This window comes from Cylas formicarius, unplaced genomic scaffold, assembly GCF_029955315.1.
Source record: "Cylas formicarius isolate icCylForm1 unplaced genomic scaffold, icCylForm1.1 PGA_scaffold_2__14_contigs__length_35257938, whole genome shotgun sequence".
In the NCBI taxonomy this organism is placed as follows: Eukaryota; Metazoa; Arthropoda; class Insecta; order Coleoptera; family Brentidae; genus Cylas; species Cylas formicarius.
The window spans coordinates 27,480,651-27,498,184 of NW_026844319.1; the positions used below are offsets into that span (position 1 = coordinate 27,480,651).

The window sequence follows — 17,534 nt, forward strand, 5'->3', positions numbered from 1 at the left end:
AATTTACAATAACGAATACAAACTGAACTTATTTATTTCCTATAAATCAACCATTATTATAAGTTAAAGTTAACAAATTCATTCATACAAATGAAAAACCATTCAAGTTTTTTAAATTGGAATTATGAGTCTTTGGTTTCAAATTATGTTCGCATTGAAAGCCACAAGTGATAACATTATGTTCCTACATATAAAAATATATACACCGCAATAAATAGGGCCTACATTCTGGAAAGCACAATGATAGGCAGATAAGGGGTAGAAGTATTTCATTGAAGATCACAATTAGATTCCTTCTGTTACATATGTATGTATATACTCCCCATACATATGTTATCCATTTTCGTCTTCACAATAGGAACCCCAAAATATACAGTTCCCAATACCACTATAACAAATCAAAAATACTGTCACAAGAAACAGTAAACTGCAAACTGTACAAGGCTTTCTCTCCAAAAAGAACCCTATCAAATACAGGACCATAAACATTACGTGTGTCTGAATAAGGGCCGGGTTCGATGGTTTGGGCATCAATAACACCGGAATAAGCCACTGGAGACAGTACATAATTTTCCTAACTTCTGCTACACTGTCACATATTTAAATTTATATGCATTTTGGCAGTTTAGCACCGTTTTGGAAGAACTAGTCACACAGCTATTAGATTTCTTCATTGTTTGATCCAAAAGACATTTCTTTTTTCTAAAAATGTGTTACTTTGGTATCATACTTTCACATATCCTGAGCCTTACCTCTAATTTTAATTTGGATTTTGCTACATCAGACTAACAGCAGAGTAACAAAATAAGATATAACCATGGAAAAAATCGTAAAAAAAAAATTACATGCTGACCCACAGTTGCCTAACTCGTAAGAAGAAGGATAGAAGAGAGGTCAGTGTTATATTAATTTACGGACACAGTTATTTACTTACAATATAAGGGCGGATAGGATTTTGAAAGTGATTTCGTTGTGATTGAACTGCTGAATTCTGAAGTTTGGTGAATCGGTTCGAAGTCATATTTCTAATAACTTTGGGTACGTTGTTTCTTAGCCAAGTCAATAATAGTTTCATTTCCAGTACACAAATTCTAATTCTCTTAAGTCGAAGACCACCAAAGACACAATCTTCGCCTGTTGACGGATACTGGGCGTATGATCTTAGTAATCTTGCCTATCTAAGTGAAAATACCAATTTTTCCCTCTGTTCTCTGCCTTTACTTCTTTTGCCGGAGTTCGTGAACCACGTTGTTCTCGTTTTGATAAAGACTCCTATTTTATTTTTCAAAAATGGATAAACCTGTCGTTTTGGCTCGTGTAATCAAAGTTTTGGGACGTACTGGATCCCAGGGGCAATGTACCCAGGTAAAAGTCGAGTTTATTGCTGAACATAACCGCCAAATTATCAGAAACGTAAAGGGGCCAGTTAGGGAGGGTGACATCCTTACGCTTCTGGAATCTGAAAGAGAAGCCCGAAGGTTGCGATAGTCGATAAGGTGAGAATATAAAATTTACATTATAAACTTTAAAAATAGTACATGCATTCAGTTAGTACTTTCATCTTTTATGCATTTAGAAATGTTTTGCTGTTTGAGAAATTAGTTTAATTGTTGCTTAATTTTTTCTTTTGTTCTAGGTGTACTTTTAAAGCAACCAAATATACAGAACGAACATCTATTCCATGTATTTGACTAAATGGTTGTTACTTCTAATTTAATATAAGACATGATTTGAAATGTTCTTGTTTTTATTTTAGAAATATTCCCCATATGTGGGGAAATGAACAAGTACACAATAGTATATTATGCAACAAGTGCGGTAAACGAGTGAGTTAAAACATGTTGCATACTATACTTTTTCTACGACCGTTTTTGTTTACATTTTCGCAAAACAGCAAGAATACATTCAGACATAACCGTCAGAATTGACAAACGTCAAAATTCAAAGCGTGGGAAATATCTCCGAAAACATCCGATTGCTCCCAAATCCCAGAAATGTCCGAAGTGGCTCTGATTCATAGGAAACGTAGCTGACAGTAAAGTGACGCTTCCCGCACGCTAGATCGGTGGGTAATTAGGTATTTTACAGACGGGAGTAGAAAAAAACATTGGTCAAATTTAAGGAACACTCATTTATATACTGCATTTATTATTTCAAATTTACACTAGTTTCTGAAATATTCTTCAATTAATGCTTCGGCTTTGGGTCGGTTTGACATTTTATAAACTTTGGCCTGAAACCTGTTTCCTTTTCCTGCACCTTTACCTTCTAGTAGGTCACATATCCTAAAAAAAACTAATAGGCATTCTATTTGTTAAATAAAATTAAATTACTTTGGCCCTAAATCAGCAACTGCCTTTTCTTCACCATATAAAACCATATTCCCTATCGCCTTTTCATCTCCAGTTGACAAAAACAAAAGTATATCCTTGTCTTCTCCAACTTCCTTAATAAAAATGTTTATGAATTCCAGATCAGCCTCCTTTTTATGCAAGAAAAAGAAGCTTGGCCTTGGTAAAGTTTTTTTTAGGTTCTCAGCTTCCAAAATTGCTAATTCTCTTAGAACATTTTGTAAATTTTTTGTTAAAGTTTTTACATTTTTTTGGAGTTTATCAACTAAATCGGTGTGATCAACTGGATTATTTCTAAAAATATGAAAATCAGAACTGATTAGTTTTTAGTTGAGTTAAAAAATGATACTTCAAAAGTGCGGTAAGCCTTTGTTCTCTTTCAATACATCCACTAAGTCGTTTAAGAACCCTATTGCCTACCAAAAAATACAAAAAAGTTTTATCCTTCCTTTTACTTTTCTCAGAATGTAATAGCTTAATCACTTGTAACTGGCTCAAATTTGAAACATGTGTACCACAACACATATTTCCTTCAATATCTTCAATCCTTACAACACGAATGTCACCCTTATGATCAGCTGGTAAACCTCTAGCACTTCTAGCCTGAAAATATAAAACCTAGAAAGATTTGGTGCAATTACTATACATAAGTACTTCTTTTAGTTGTTCTTCAGGAGTATCTTCTGTATAAATTTCAACAGTAACCTTCTTAAACTCTCTTATCAAGTTATTTACAACATTTTCAGTGTAACTAATCTGATCCTCTGAAATCTGAGCAACATCTAAAATGATTGAATAGTACTGACAAATTGAATAAAATACTTAAAACTTACCTAATTCGATATATGATACCTCTTCTCCCAGCCACCAACTTACAGTTTGTATTTTAAAGTCTCTATCAATAATTGCAGTAATCAAATGCTGCCCTGAATGTTGCTGCATATGATCAAACCTTCTTTCCCAGTCGAGTACTTGTTTAACTTCTTCTCCAATTTGTAAAGGTTTGTGGGTGTAATGAACAGCCTTGTCAGTTTTGCGAACTATTTGATTGACCGGAATATCATTTAAATAACCATAATCACAAGGCTAAAACATGTTTATTGGAATATTAGATTGTTAAACTAAACTTTTGGAGATCTGTTAACTGTCCAGAAAGATTCATAACATTTTCTCACCTGTCCTCCTCCTTCTGGAAATAAAATAGTATCTTCAAGAATGACTTCGAATCCGTCACATTTTGTTTTTTTGCCGTTTATTACTTTGTTTATTTCTGTTTTTTCGCAAGAGACCACTTTTGTTACGAACTGCAATATAAAAAGTTACAGACCATCAAAATTATATTTACCGCGGTTTAAACTACCTCTCTTAAAAACGAATCATTCTGGCACTTAAAAACCATTATTAACCATTATATTCTGAAGTTTTTGTTCAGGTTGGTTTTGTGTTATGGATTGGGCTTCTGTTGGTTTACTTTGATTGGCCACAGTGCCAGGATCATTCGGACAGTCGAATAAGACGGTTGCACTAAATTATATTAATAATTTAGTGGTCATTTATCATGAAAGACGAATAAGTTGACTTAAGCTTGTTACCTGCAAATACGAAATATCAGTTCATAGTAGTTACAAACCTTGCTTAACTAGAAGACAAATCCTATATAAATATTTTATTTACAAAATAATTAAAAGATACGAGTAAAAATAAAAACATATTTTACTTAGCAAATATTAAATAGATGATTACTAAAACACTTAAACACAGAAAAACACATTTTTGACGACAATTTTGATATATTACACACAGCCACAAAAAGTAGAAAATTAAGTTTATTGGAGATTAACAAAATGAGACATTCAAATGTATTGCTTAACGATCAATTACATTTAAATACCTCTCCTTTATTGAACATAAATTCTCGCAACAACATTAATTAAGGTTTTATGGTCATTTTTCGGTATATATAGTAGCAGGTAGTTTGTAAATAGTACATTTGATAAAGACACGGTGTTGTCGAAACAATTGTCGTCATAATATATAATTTCGTGAAAATCTGAACTTTTAGTTCTTATTTATTTTGATAAATGGATTTTCAAGTACAAGCCACCTCAGTTCAATTAATAAAAAATATTATTTATTTATTTACTTATTCCTTTTTTTTGTAGATTGAATTGGGTTTATTCTTTCTAATGCAGAGTGTAGAAATCTATGCACATATTTAAAGATATATAAATGCAAATTAAATGTGAGTTTTAAATTGAACTGTAGGTACTTTGCGACAATAAATTCATTAAATCAAAAATAAAAGACATATTAATTTATACATTCTTGATCTAAAAGTATTATGACATACCATATCTATTTTGAACCGTTTTGCAGTTAAATGCAAAAATAATAATGCAGTTTTTAAGTCATGGCGAAATAGTTTGGCAGTTCGATTGGATAGTATATATCAAACAATTTATTATATTTATTAATTTATGTTATTTTGATGTGTTACCGATTTGTGAAAAGGAGTTCACGAGAATAGCGATAAGGCTTTAAAAACTATAATCTCCTATAAACTTCACGCAAATCGTCACGTTAAATTTAACTAAAGTTTTTTGAATCCAACGACTCGAATCAGATTTTGTTAGAATATCAAGAAGATCCAAACTTGCAAACTTGAACTTTGAAAATTTGTACGAACTGGCGGGTGTAAATTTTCAAAAAAATAATTTTTATAAAAATTTATTTTAATTCCAAAATATTTCGAAAGAGCTAGAATCTATGTCACATATAAAAAAAATTGAAGGTATTTAAAAATAAAATAATGTACAGGGTGGTCCGAACATTTACAACAATAGGAAAAAAATCTTTTTTCTACTCCCGTCTGTAAAATACCTAATTACTCGATCTAGCGTGCGAGAAGCGTCACTTTACCACGTCAGTTTCGTTTCCCATGATTCCGTGCCAGTTCGGACATTTCCGGGATTTTACCGCACGGATTTGGAAGCAACCGGATGTTTTCGGAGACATTTCCCACGCTATGAATTTTGACGTTTGTCAACTCTGACAGTCATGTCAGTGAATGTATTCGTGTTGTTTTTCGAAAATGTACCCAAAAACTAACTGCCGTAGAAAAAGTATAGTTTGCAACATGCAAACGTTTTAAGTCACAAGTTTATTAGAAAACTCGTGAGCCAAATGCCATTTACCGCATTTATTGCATAATATGTTATTTCCTATTAAAAATCTCTTCTAGATTTAGATTTTAAACTTTTTTTTTGTTTAACCAATCGCATTCATGTACAATTCGGTTCTTGTTTAGAATTTATCAGGGTATCTAAATTGACGTACCACTTTTTTTACATTTCTTATTTTAATTTTTATCCTGCTGATTACGCTGTATAGAGTATATGAACGTCGCAGACCAATCTGCAATGTCACAGATATTTTATAAATAGAAATATAAATCATAGTCCCCTAGGGGCGCAACCCACTTTTTAATCAATCTTTAAACTGCAGATATTAGACACCAAAATATTACGATTCAGCTCAACATGCCTCATACAAATGTCGCTGATTTCGCTGTTATTTAAATTTTATCCTGAATTTTCTCAATGATTAGTTTTTATATTATAATAATAAAAATTGACAGGTTTTATGACACGTCAATTACGAATTTGAAACCTGTTCGGACGTTGTTCTTAGAGGGCGTTAGAATTTTCCTAAATACGAATTAAAATTTCGTGTCCTTCACAAACGTCATTTGTTTTTGGTCCAAAAATCTTGTTTTACGGTTGCAAAGATTTCACAAAAGTTTTTAGATTAGATTGCCATCGATTTGGGCATGGTTGTAGATACCATGGGAACTTGGCGCCACAATTAAACCACAATTTGCTTGAATAAAAAGACAAATCATAAATCACACATCTAGGTATAGGAAAAATGATTAAGTAACGGTATTTTGTGATTACCAGCTAGACTTCTGCAAAGCTGTAAGTAACACGCACGCTAAACTAACCGTAACACATGCAAATTTGGCAAATGTTGACTCAAGCCTATTTATAAGAAAATAGCAGCACCATAAATCTGAATGTATTGTAAAATATATTGAGGTAGACAATTCCAACACACTTACATTCACTGGCATGTCCGTCAGAATTGGCAAACGTCAAAATTCAAGCCGTGCGTTAATATCTTTGAAAACATCCGATTATTCCCAGACCCGTGCGATAATATCGGTGTATAATTACGTATTTTACAGAAAAGAGTAGAAAAATAATTTTCAAAAACGTTAATTGTCATGACAAACTCAAAACTACCAATTTTTATTAATATGCTATAAAAATTTTCTGAATCAATGAGACATCAATAAGTAACTTGCAGACGGAAATATGCGTAATAGTATATTATGCAACATGTGCGGTGAACGGCATTTGACACACGAGTTTATAATAAACGAGTGAGATAAAGAGTTTACCAAACGTGTTGCATACTATACTTTTTCTACGACCGTCACGAAAAAATCATAATTTAGCAAATTGAAAATAACAGATTGGCGGATTACTAAATTTCGTACCATTCAAACAACAAACAACTAGTGGCCATTAAACCTATTCATTTAGCGTTCCGATCGGTCTTGCTATTGTTGTCTCTTTTTAACTGTCTACGTTAGACAGAGAGAGATGTATTATTGGATATGTCATATAAACAATGTAATAAATAATTTTAAAACATTATGTTGTTTATTTAAACAAAAATACTATAATTGTAAGGAAACTCATCCAAGGATAGAGCTGTTAAGAGGATTAAATCTTTAAGATCCTATAAGCAAGAAAAAGCAGGTCCTAACCTTCAATTTTGTTTTGTTTGTACTTATGAGACATGGATATTTGAAAATCGTACAATTGGTCTTGGCAAAATGTTAATACAAACACTGCAAAAATCACTAAAGTTTATGCGAACGGTATGTAAAATTTCTGTGGTAAACCGACCAGTCCACTAGATTTTATTTGTAGCTTATAGCACCTAGTATTTAAATTGTCTGATATGTGGCATACAATTTTTCTGTGTTTTAGTTTTTGGGTATATTTTAGCAAAACAACACGAATACATTTACCGACATGACCGTCAGAGTTGACAAACGTCAAAATTCAAGCCGTGCGGTAAAATCCCCGAAAACATCCGATTGTTCCTTGACCAGTACGGTAATATCCGGGAAATGTCCGAAGTAGTTCGATTTCGTGAGACAAAAAACTCACGTGGTAAAGTAACGCTTCTCGCATTTTAGATCGCTGTATAATTGAGTATTTTACAGAAGGGAGTAGAACTAGTATATTATGCAACAAGTGCGGTAAACGGCATTTGAGTAACGAGTTTATTTGGCACGAGCGGAGCGAGTGCTTAAAAAATGACTGATTTAAAAAGTTTACTAAACCTGTTGCATACTATACTTTTTCTATGACCGTTAGTTTTGTGACACATATTTTTGCAAAACACCACTCACACTTACATTCACTGACATGACAGTCAGAATTGACAAACGTCTAAATTCAAGTCGTGCGGTAAAATCCCCGAAAACATCTGATTGCTCCCAAACCCGTGCGATAATATCCCGGAAATGTAAGAGTGGCTCGGATCCGGGGGACAAGAAACTCACATGGTGCATAATTGGGTATTTTACAGAAAGGAGTAGAAAAAAATACTTTTCAAATAGGTTAATTGTCATGTCAAACACACTTAAACTGCCAATTTTTATTACTATACTATAAACATCTTCTCAATCAATGACCGTCTCTCTTAAACCAGTTATACAATTTTGGTTTCTAGTGTCTCTAGTTTTTTATGAATCATATGTTTGAATTAAAAGTTTTAACCAGAGATCCTACTCGATCAGATCGCCATACACCAAATTTTGGGTATAGTTTGACCGCAGAGGCGATTAATTTCTCCCGTGGAGAGGGCTGGAGCGCAATACTGTCTCCATAGTTTACCACGCAATCGGTAACTCTCTTTTTATTTCGTAGGTTTCTCCATGGTTCGAGCTTTTCGGTTCAGTCGACTCGCGGGGCGCACGTCGAAAGCTTGCAGGAGACCGCTGCGTTGTCATATTTACGCTGTTGGGGACATCGCGCGTTCCAAATTCGAATCTCTTTTCCGGACGGTGTCGAACGTATTATCGTTAATATTTGGTGGATTGTTTTGTGGTTTCCCGTGAAAATGTTTTGACTCGGGCCTCCCAAAGGGTCGTGCGAAACAAGATGGAGAGTTTGAAGATTTTGCTGGGAATAGTACTTTGCGTAGCTTCAGTCAGAGGTACCGTAGCCAATTATTCCTGAAGTTATGGCGCCAATGATTTGCAACGTCCTTGTTCTAATGACCTGTGTAGACCTCGCGATCTTAAAATTTTTTGAAAATTTTGTTTCGAAAAAAAAACAAGAATAAATAAATAAATTATATAAATAAAACAAATTTAAAAAACATATGATAACACCGTCAATAACAGACCACAAAACTCATTTTTGCGTTTTAAAATAAGATGCCGATCCTGTAAGATGTGAAACGTTGGTTAATTTTAAGAAGAAATGTTCAAATAAATCCTTTTATATCTTGAGCTACAAATTGCTAAAGTTTTAATAAACAAATTTTTTTAATTATAATTTTAATCACCAAATATATTTTTTCTGAAATTTGATACGAGGGCCCTAACAGCAGAAGATTTTCATTTTTCTGTAATCGGTGTTGCCCGTACAAAACGTGGATTGTGGAATATGAAATCTGAAAACTAAAACAGGCAGAAAACCAGTAAGTTCGTCAGTTCAAGTATAATTTATTTTATTTTATTTATACTGTTGGTTTTCCTAATTATGTTAAATATTTTAATTCAAGGTGATTATATTTAACCTAGTTGAACCTTAGTTTAAAAAATCGAATCTTTTTATTTGCTTAATAAAATTTTAAAAGGAGAGAATCCTAGCAGATTCGTAAACATAACATTGTCGCGCTCTGAGATCCTTCACTTATCAATAATGCCAAGGGAGTATATATAATCTTATACCTGTTGCTATAAGAGTCTTCGTGTAAAGGGCGATGTATGGCTAGATGAGCAACTATATCTACTGGATTTTGCTACCGACCCCTCTTAGATACCGTATAAAACGTTTACACTTACCGTTACCATGATATTCAGTACAAAGATATTTAGATATGAACTATAAATTAAATTAGCCTTTTCAATACCATTGGTTAGGTGAAATTATGAGCAATAAGATAAAAAAAAATTACACAATTTTTTGCCGCACGAGGTCTTGATGCGACTTCCTGCAAATATTTAGGGTAATGTCCATCGTATATAAAACAACATATTTCTCAAGTAACTTAAAGATGAACCTATTTTAGGTAGAGTGCCCCTAGGCTTTAATTAGATATTGACACTAGACCTAATTATGTTCAACAACACGAGGCCTTTATTTCCATCGGCAACAATATATTGTATAACAAAAGTTATTCTTAATACTAACCTAAAAGAAAAATCAAAAAAAGATCCAGGAGGTATGTTATAATTTGTAAATAATCTTCTACAAGGTGGGAAGTTTTTCCAATAAAAAGTTTTTTAACTTAACTTTAAAGATTTGCAGGTCTTTATTTTATTTTGCAAGCTATTAAAAGCAGGGGCCATACGTTTCGAGGAGATCCGAAAGCCAATTTTGATTTGCAAATATAATACTACTATTACTACTTTCAAATTATGTTTAAAAACAAACAGATTTCACAAAGAAACAAAAACGGTACAGTGAAAAATATTATTTTCTCAAATAATCTCTACTACGTGTTTTTGGTTTTCCAGCAAGAGAACGTATATAACTTTTTTGAGCAATAAAAACATATGTAGCGAGGGTTGACCAACCCCAGAACCAGACACCATATGTGTTGACATTCGCCACATAGACATGAATCAGCTGTTCGATGTTTAGAACTGATTTTAATTGGCTCAGAACATAATTTTGAGGATTTATTTTTGATATTAAGTATTCCCAGGGTGAGGGTTGTTTTACATAGGTTTAGGTAGAGAGCAGACATCAGGTCTACCTGAAATTTTGAGACGAAACCATATTTGCGAACGTTGTAAATAAAGTCAATTTGGTTAATAAATAAGATAAAGAATAGGATAATAAATAAGATACTATTATCGAATTGAATTATTTAATATATTTGTAATACAATTTTTAATGTTATTTTAAAAGTCAGTATTTTGAAGAGAAACGTATTGTTTCCTATTTGTTAAGAACGGTTTCGACTAATCAAAAGAGCCACCAACGAAACCATATATTTTTTATAATTATTAAACTATACAACCTTTTACGGCTTCTGATATTCCGCTGTTTCATGTTTGTTTCATCTTTACTTTTTACAGATTTTTTCTTTTTCTTAAAATATTGAAAGTTGCGTTATTAAGGGTGTTTTTTTAGAGGTATGGAACTTTAAGTTGGTAACACTTTTTTAACTGTCAGCTGTCAAGTGATTTATGTTCAGTTTGAATAGCCTGACGCCGGAACAAATGTTGTGCAAATTTATTTTGAAAATCATGGTTCTGTTAGAATTACGTATCGCCCCCTACCGCCATTTTGTCGTCAACATAATCGTGATTCAGAGCAGAACTTAACTGTTTTGTATGGTTTATTGGATAGTGAAATAATTTAATAATTTAAAAAATAAGACGGCGGAATGTCACACACCTCGTACCACAATTGACTTATTGAAGGAAATGTTTGGTATGGTCTGTTCATAGATATAAGGAAGTGACCAATTGCTTTTGAATGGGATTATCCAAGGGTGGTCATGAACATACAATGCAACAAGATTATTACCTAAAGTTTCGGAATTTAAATTCAGGTAAAATTGTGGTCTGTAATAGCAAATAATTTTATACCTGCCCATGTTTAATATTCTTTTGTTTGGTATATTATTTAGTTTAAGTTCATTAGTAATCATTCTTATTTCTTGTGTCAAACAGTGTGTGTTGAATCGTGTGCAATTATGCAAAATATGTGCGAGTCTAGTATATCTCAGGAGATGCTCCCGCCCAAATGCAGAAAACACTATTCTAAGGACTAAGGAAGTTATAAACAATGTTTATTTGATTCTCATTGAATGTGGTGCCCATCTTTAGAAGAAACGGCCACATTGTTGAAAATTCCAACGTCAACTGTATGGAAAATTGTGAATAATCTCAGCGAGGAAAACAAGAAGCGATGCTGACATTTTCTCGAGTGTGGATGGAAGTGATCAAGATATAATACGGCGTAAAATTTACCAGTTATACGAGGAAGAAACTGTGCCTACATTAGATATCTTAATTAGGAGCCTTGAAAAAGATGAAACCGGTGTTAAATGTGGCAAAACTACCTTATATTCAACACGTGGATTTTAGATTTAAAAAAATTGACAAAAGGCAAGTTTTAATGGAATCTTTTAGAATTCGGAAATGGTGACTGGAATATCTAGAAAAAAATAGGATTTACAGGGAACAACAAAGGCCAATTATTTACGTAGATGAAACCTGGTTCGACACTTATGATACCCCGGAAAAGGGTTGGGTTTTCTCAACTGATAAGTGTAAAATAAACGCGCCATCAAAAAGAAGTAAAAGAATAACTATTTTGCATGCAAGTTGGTTTAAAAACAAACTAGTTCCAAACGTTCCTTCTAATAGCGTCATTGTAATGGACGATGCAAGTTATCACAGTAGACAGTTGACCCCTTCCTCATGTGACACAAAAGCAAAAATCCAAAACTACATCTATAATAACGACATTTATTTTCACAAAGATTATACCAAAAAGCAATTAATTGAGTTTCTACTAAGCTTGAACCTACAAAAGGAATACGTTTGTGATGATTATGCAAAAAATCTGGGGCATACATACCTTACCACTGTATATTTAATCCAATTGAACATGTTTGGCACCAACTGAAATCTGCCATTCGTCGTAACAATGTTTTTCCCAGTGTTAACTCCACTGTCCTCAAACTTATAGAAACCCAAGTTTTTTACATCCCTCCACAAAGTTGGGCAAATTCTGTTAAACATATAGAAAAAGCAGAACAATCGTATATCCATATTGCAAATAATATAGAACAAATAATAATTAGAACAGATTTAAGTAGGTAATAAAAATAATTTATAATTTTATTTTAGACATAAACATAAATACATACACAAATAAATATTGTTTAGTATCTTTCCTAACAAAACCCCAAATAATTAACACACAATAACGCGTTTTACCACAAATCGAAACTCAATTTTGGGTACTCGACAAATAATTAAATTATAAGCACAGTAGGGACCTGTTCGGCCATATTTCATTCTTACAGCTTGCCCGGATCTTTCCTTAATTCGTATCAATTAGGCACTTTCTTATATCTATGAACAGACTTTAACCGTATAGACTCTTTTCTGTGAACGGGGATCTGTGAAGTCGCTAGTCTATGCCAATAAGCCCGAAACGATTGACTACTTTGAGGACGACATCCGCGTTATTGCCGATATATGGCCACAAATGTTCGAAAAATTAATTAAAAATTGGACCTCCAGATTAGACTACGTCCGAGCCAGCAGTGGCGCTTATATGCCAGAAGATTATGTTTCAAATAAAGTTAATTTCATGTCAATTTAAAAAAATCGTCTATTAGGTTATTTGCGATATATTCATTTACATTTAGGAATTAATTTAGCAGGTGAGAGATATTATTTGCGCAATTTTAAGTAAACTTAAGTAGCACACACAGAAAATAGATTTATTTGAACTTTTTTCATTAAAATTACGTAAGGAATCTGCATCTTATACCTACAACTGTATATTTGACTAAAAAGAGTCAAGGTAAATGACAACGAACATTCATTAGTCCCGCTAATATTTATTCCATGATTTTTGTGGTCCGTATTGCGACTAGGTGAGTCAACAATCTGAATATATTTGGAGATAACGGAAATACGAAAAAATCGGACTCCGAGACGTAATAAAAAAATCGGTTCGAAAATACCCTCGTGCACTACATTTATACATGGCGCGTTTCTATGAGGAAATATTAATCGGCTTCAGCTGCTCGGGCGACGATTTTATTTTCCCACAACACGGGGCTGCCTCCGTTTGATTACTTATCCGGTCGATTTGGCCGTCAAAGGAAGTCGTTTTTGTCTTTGCTTCTAGAGTTACAGTGAGATTCCGTTCCCCAATATACATACGAAACTCGATACCCCGACGGTATTTACTAAACACCAACAACAGGTCGTTTATACGGCACTTGGTTGATGGAAACATGCTTTTTGTGTTTTTTGGTGGCACTATTTATAAATTCAATTATTAAATTTATTGATAAAATTGATACTACACTATGTGGCAAAACGACCATCAAATACAAAAAAGAGCAACTTAAGTTTTTAACAATATTTCGTTGCTTTCTAAGAACATTTTTCAACAAATGCTTATTCAAACCTGTACCAATATTTATGTATACATTTATTGAATGACGAATATTGCTAAATTTTGAAATTCGTTCGTCATGATGATGATGAAATACATAGTTAACGGAACTTCCAAAATAACAAGGTCACTAACTATTTTGACACTCCTTTTCAAAAATACACACTACCTGTAATTTATATTATGTGTCTATTTGTATCAATCGACCATTTATACTTGAGCGCGCTACGGCTTCTCTTTTCGACTAACTCGCAGCGAGCGTGGTCCTCTGCGATAAGGGCGGACATTCGAGCCGTGTACCAGAGTGGTCCCACTCTGCTCTCTGCGTAAGCTCGAGTTTTTTTTTTATCACAGACGCGGCCATTCGGCTAAGCCGGTTAAATTCAAATAAAATACAAAAAAAACTGGCTTGCAATTACACAACAAATAAATCAACAACAATATAACTGCAATAATAATAAGTATGGCATTAAATTAAAAAAAAAAGATAAGAAATATATGTCATATTCAGCCTTTCAATGGTTTACAATAAATTCAACATCGACTTCAACTATATCATTAGAAACTGTGCAAATGAATAAAAAGTTATAATCAATTTAATAGAGACCATTAGATAAAAAAAAAACAATATAAAATTTGTCCCGGGGGTTAGCGTTCGGCACCTCCTCCCCTTTTATATATATGTATCTAGACGTCTCGTTTTCCTTAAATATTTATGAGGGTGAACAAGTTTCTGTGCCCGAAACTTTCCGAGCAAACCAAGCCAGTTGCCGAGAGTCGTTTAAAAACGAATTTTAAAAGTTTTTTTCGGGCATTAAAAAGCACTTTGGGTTTTGTCTTATATTCAAATTTTTCGCTCCCATTCTGTCGTCCCGCGTCCTTGTAAGGGATCCTTTAACACGCCGAATTGGGGCAAAGGGGGACAAAAAATTATCCGCCCACATACACACTTTTCATGCTTAATTTAACCACAACATAAAAGGGTGATTTGGGGGTCTTACTGGTTCTTCTACTAACACTATAAAAAGATCAGGACTCATTTCAGACACGAACTTTAATTCATTTTAATACTGCGTATCTCTTCTTGTTTGATATTTGATATTTTTGGTTAGTTTCGATGGTTATTGAATAAACTATCATTTTTTGGCGACACTTGCAGTGAAACAGTGACGATTAGAAAGAAGCGCTGTGTTTCGAAATTCGATTTCACAAATTTCATTCATCTATTCAGCATCATTTTGTGATGTCAAATGTCAAAGTTCCGTATGTATTTTTTAAAATTAACAGATTGAATTTACAATCTGACGATTTTTAAAACTATGCCTAGTGTTTCAGATTCGGTTCTCAACATCGGGTTCTCAAAAACTGTAAGAGATACAAGCTAGCTCAAATTGGGACAAAGTTGCTCCCGATGATATTCCGTTAGAACATTGCACTAGAAATATGTTCAATAAACTAAAATTTCCGGTTGTCCATTTGATTTTTTACCAGTTAATTTCGAAATTATGATGGAAGCTGCGTTTCTTACCATATCCGAGACCCCAAAGGTTTCCGAACTATTAAAAGCATAATGTTTCACTTTCCGCAGAAAAAAAAAACACTCCCGCGACGCTGTACAAACTTAAGAACGATACGACAAACCCCATTATGTTTCGGGTGTCATTTATTCAAATCCATTTAGAGGCAAGTTGAGAAAACTTGCGGGCTTTTGAATTAAGTAGGTATTTTAATTACCTCGGAAGAAAAATTATCTCTGCTTGGAAACAGTTTCAGGTTAGCAAGCGGCTCGACAACTTGCAAAACGATAGGCCCTTTGCGTGAATTTTGAATTTGAGGCAAAATATAATTCCTGCTGAAGTCTTCTTGATAATTATTTTTGGTGGAAAAATTTTTTTTTATTAAAATTAGGGGCGTGAAGTTCACCAGAGCTCATTTGACGGCACAAAAACACGACTTCTAATATCATGATGTCAGCCGGTGGGAATTGTTAAAGTGCCCTAAACTGTTTTATATAGAATCAATGGGTATATTGTCATATACTTTTTCTACTCCCGTCTGTAAAATGCCTAATTTTACACCGATCTAGCGTGCGGGAAGCGTCATTTTACCACTTCATTTTCGTTTCACACGGATCTGAGCCACTTCGGGCATTTCCGGGATTTTAATGCACGCATTTGGGAGCAATCGGATGTTTTCATAGTATATTATGCAACAAGTGCGGTAAACGGCAATTAAAAAGTTTACCGAACGTGTTGCATACTATACTTTTTCTACGACCGTTAGTTTTTGGGTACATTTTCGCAAAACAACACGAATACATGACTGTCAGAATCGACAAACGTCAAAATTCAAAGGGTGGGAAATATCTCCGAAAACATCCGATTGCTTCCAAATCCGTGCTAACGGTCGTAGAAAACGTATAGTATGCAACACGTTCGGTAAACTTTTGAAGTCACTCGTTTATTAAAAGCTCGCTCCGCTGCGCTCCGTTCGTGTCAAATAGACTCGTGAGTCAAATGCCGTTTACCGCACTTGTTGCATAATATACCATTAGCAAATAAAAAAATTAGGTGCAAGTAGCCTATTGACCTGCTGTTATGGCTGTTTGTTAAGCCAAAATATAACCCAACAAACTGAACCAAAACGTCCATTTAGCTGGACGCAAGCAAATTATTCTAATAATTGGACTTTGATGAAAAATCCGAAACTAACGAAACGTCGAAAAAATCCAAGACGCTGGCGCCGTAAATTTAGATAACTGACGTGATTGTTCGATTCGTGTTCCGTTGTTTGAAACTTTTTTTTAAATTAGTAACTACGGAAGCTGCCATTTGGAGTGAAACGCTCGAACTCGGATAACGGGGGGAGCAAACACAATTAAAAGCGTTAAATTTGGCAAGCTCGCTCGAAAAGTTATCTCAACGCCGACGATAAATACGGGGATGATCTCGTTGCTATTTGTTTGACCCCCTCCGCGATGAATGTTACATAAATTTCACGCTTCCCTACAGGTTAAATAATTAAATAAATTCAAATATTTGAAATGAATCGCGATTTTGTTACTCTTGTCAAACCGCTCTTGAGTCTACTCACATTTTTAAGGTTTTCTATGTTCGTCACTTTGGGTTCTGGTATCATAATTTATCATCAAAGAGTTAGGAACTACACATGTATTTTTTATGGTTGAACTTTAATAAAAGTATGACTACGTATTCTATCACGTTCATTAGTGTCTATTTAAATTCTTATAAATTTCATCAAACTGAATCACAATTTCTTCCAAGAATCACGTATAGAATTGAATATTCATAATATCTTTCTAAACAAACCACTTTTAATATTCTGTGCTTTAATTTTTACTTTTGCAAAGAAAATATTTGTAATAATCTAAAATTTCAAAACGCAGGGGAGTATTACGCTCACATGCCAAGACTTTTGCTGGAAGATTATCCTCAAACTGCCTTGACAGTTGCCAAACAAACTAGCGATTTGATACCAGGTTAAAACCCATGTGTAAACGGTAAAGATCAATTGCGCACACTCCAAACATACCGAACAAGTTTCAAACTAACGCCAAAACAAACCTATTATCAACATAAATTGATGATGGTGTTTAGTGGCTGAGACCCCTGGTGGAAAAAATGTTAAACTACTTGACATTGCGTAAAAAATAGCTCGTTTGGTAGTCATCCAGTCTTCAGCATTAAAACTTTTT

General features: G+C 33.7%; 4 protein-coding genes across 6 annotated transcripts in view; 2 read left to right on the forward strand and 2 right to left on the reverse strand.

Moving 5' to 3' along the window:
- Positions 1 to 18: 18 nt before the first annotated feature.
- On the reverse strand, positions 19 to 799 carry LOC132697970 (bladder cancer-associated protein). The gene is made up of 2 exons (XM_060663775.1): positions 753 to 799; positions 19 to 702 (listed from the first exon to the last, which is right to left on the reverse strand). Exon 2 carries the CDS (start codon positions 565 to 567, stop codon positions 334 to 336), a length of 234 nt encoding a protein of 77 aa, XP_060519758.1. The 5' UTR covers positions 568 to 702; positions 753 to 799; the 3' UTR covers positions 19 to 333.
- Positions 800 to 1,205: 406 nt separating this feature from the next.
- LOC132698296 (small ribosomal subunit protein eS28) lies at positions 1,206 to 1,736 on the forward strand. Its single transcript, XM_060664287.1, has 2 exons — positions 1,206 to 1,496; positions 1,637 to 1,736. Exon 1 carries the CDS (start codon positions 1,291 to 1,293, stop codon positions 1,486 to 1,488), a length of 198 nt encoding a protein of 65 aa, XP_060520270.1. The 5' UTR covers positions 1,206 to 1,290; the 3' UTR covers positions 1,489 to 1,496; positions 1,637 to 1,736.
- Positions 1,737 to 2,117: 381 nt separating this feature from the next.
- LOC132698044 (alanyl-tRNA editing protein Aarsd1-B) lies at positions 2,118 to 3,832 on the reverse strand. Its single transcript, XM_060663882.1, has 7 exons — positions 3,712 to 3,832; positions 3,527 to 3,655; positions 3,185 to 3,437; positions 3,006 to 3,133; positions 2,701 to 2,954; positions 2,334 to 2,645; positions 2,118 to 2,285 (listed from the first exon to the last, which is right to left on the reverse strand). Exons 1-7 carry the CDS (start codon positions 3,748 to 3,750, stop codon positions 2,165 to 2,167), a joined length of 1,236 nt encoding a protein of 411 aa, XP_060519865.1. The 5' UTR covers positions 3,751 to 3,832; the 3' UTR covers positions 2,118 to 2,164.
- Positions 3,833 to 8,435: 4,603 nt separating this feature from the next.
- Positions 8,436 to 17,534, forward strand: part of LOC132698043 (hemicentin-2) — a 456,593-nt gene continuing 447,494 nt past the window's right edge. For all 3 annotated transcript variants that reach the window (XM_060663877.1, XM_060663878.1, XM_060663880.1), the window contains exon 1: positions 8,436 to 8,648. In XM_060663877.1, the coding sequence (XP_060519860.1) occupies positions 8,594 to 8,648 (55 nt within the window). In that variant the 5' untranslated portion in view covers positions 8,436 to 8,593. The remainder of the gene's footprint in view (positions 8,649 to 17,534) is intronic.

Excerpts from the sequence above, each read along its gene's own strand:
- LOC132697970 (XM_060663775.1), bottom strand. The coding sequence starts at position 567 with ATGTACTGTCTCCAGTGGCTTATTCCGGTGTTATTGATGCCCAAACCA.
- LOC132698296 (XM_060664287.1), top strand. The coding sequence starts at position 1,291 with ATGGATAAACCTGTCGTTTTGGCTCGTGTAATCAAAGTTTTGGGACGT.
- LOC132698044 (XM_060663882.1), bottom strand. The coding sequence starts at position 3,750 with ATGGTTTTTAAGTGCCAGAATGATTCGTTTTTAAGAGAG. Across the intron at positions 3,134-3,184 it reads GGTATCATATATCGAATTAG|ATGTTGCTCAGATTTCAGAG; the intron begins GTAAGTTTTAAG and ends CAATCATTTTAG. Across the intron at positions 2,646-2,700 it reads AGGCTTACCGCACTTTTGAA|AAATAATCCAGTTGATCACA; the intron begins GTATCATTTTTT and ends TCATATTTTTAG.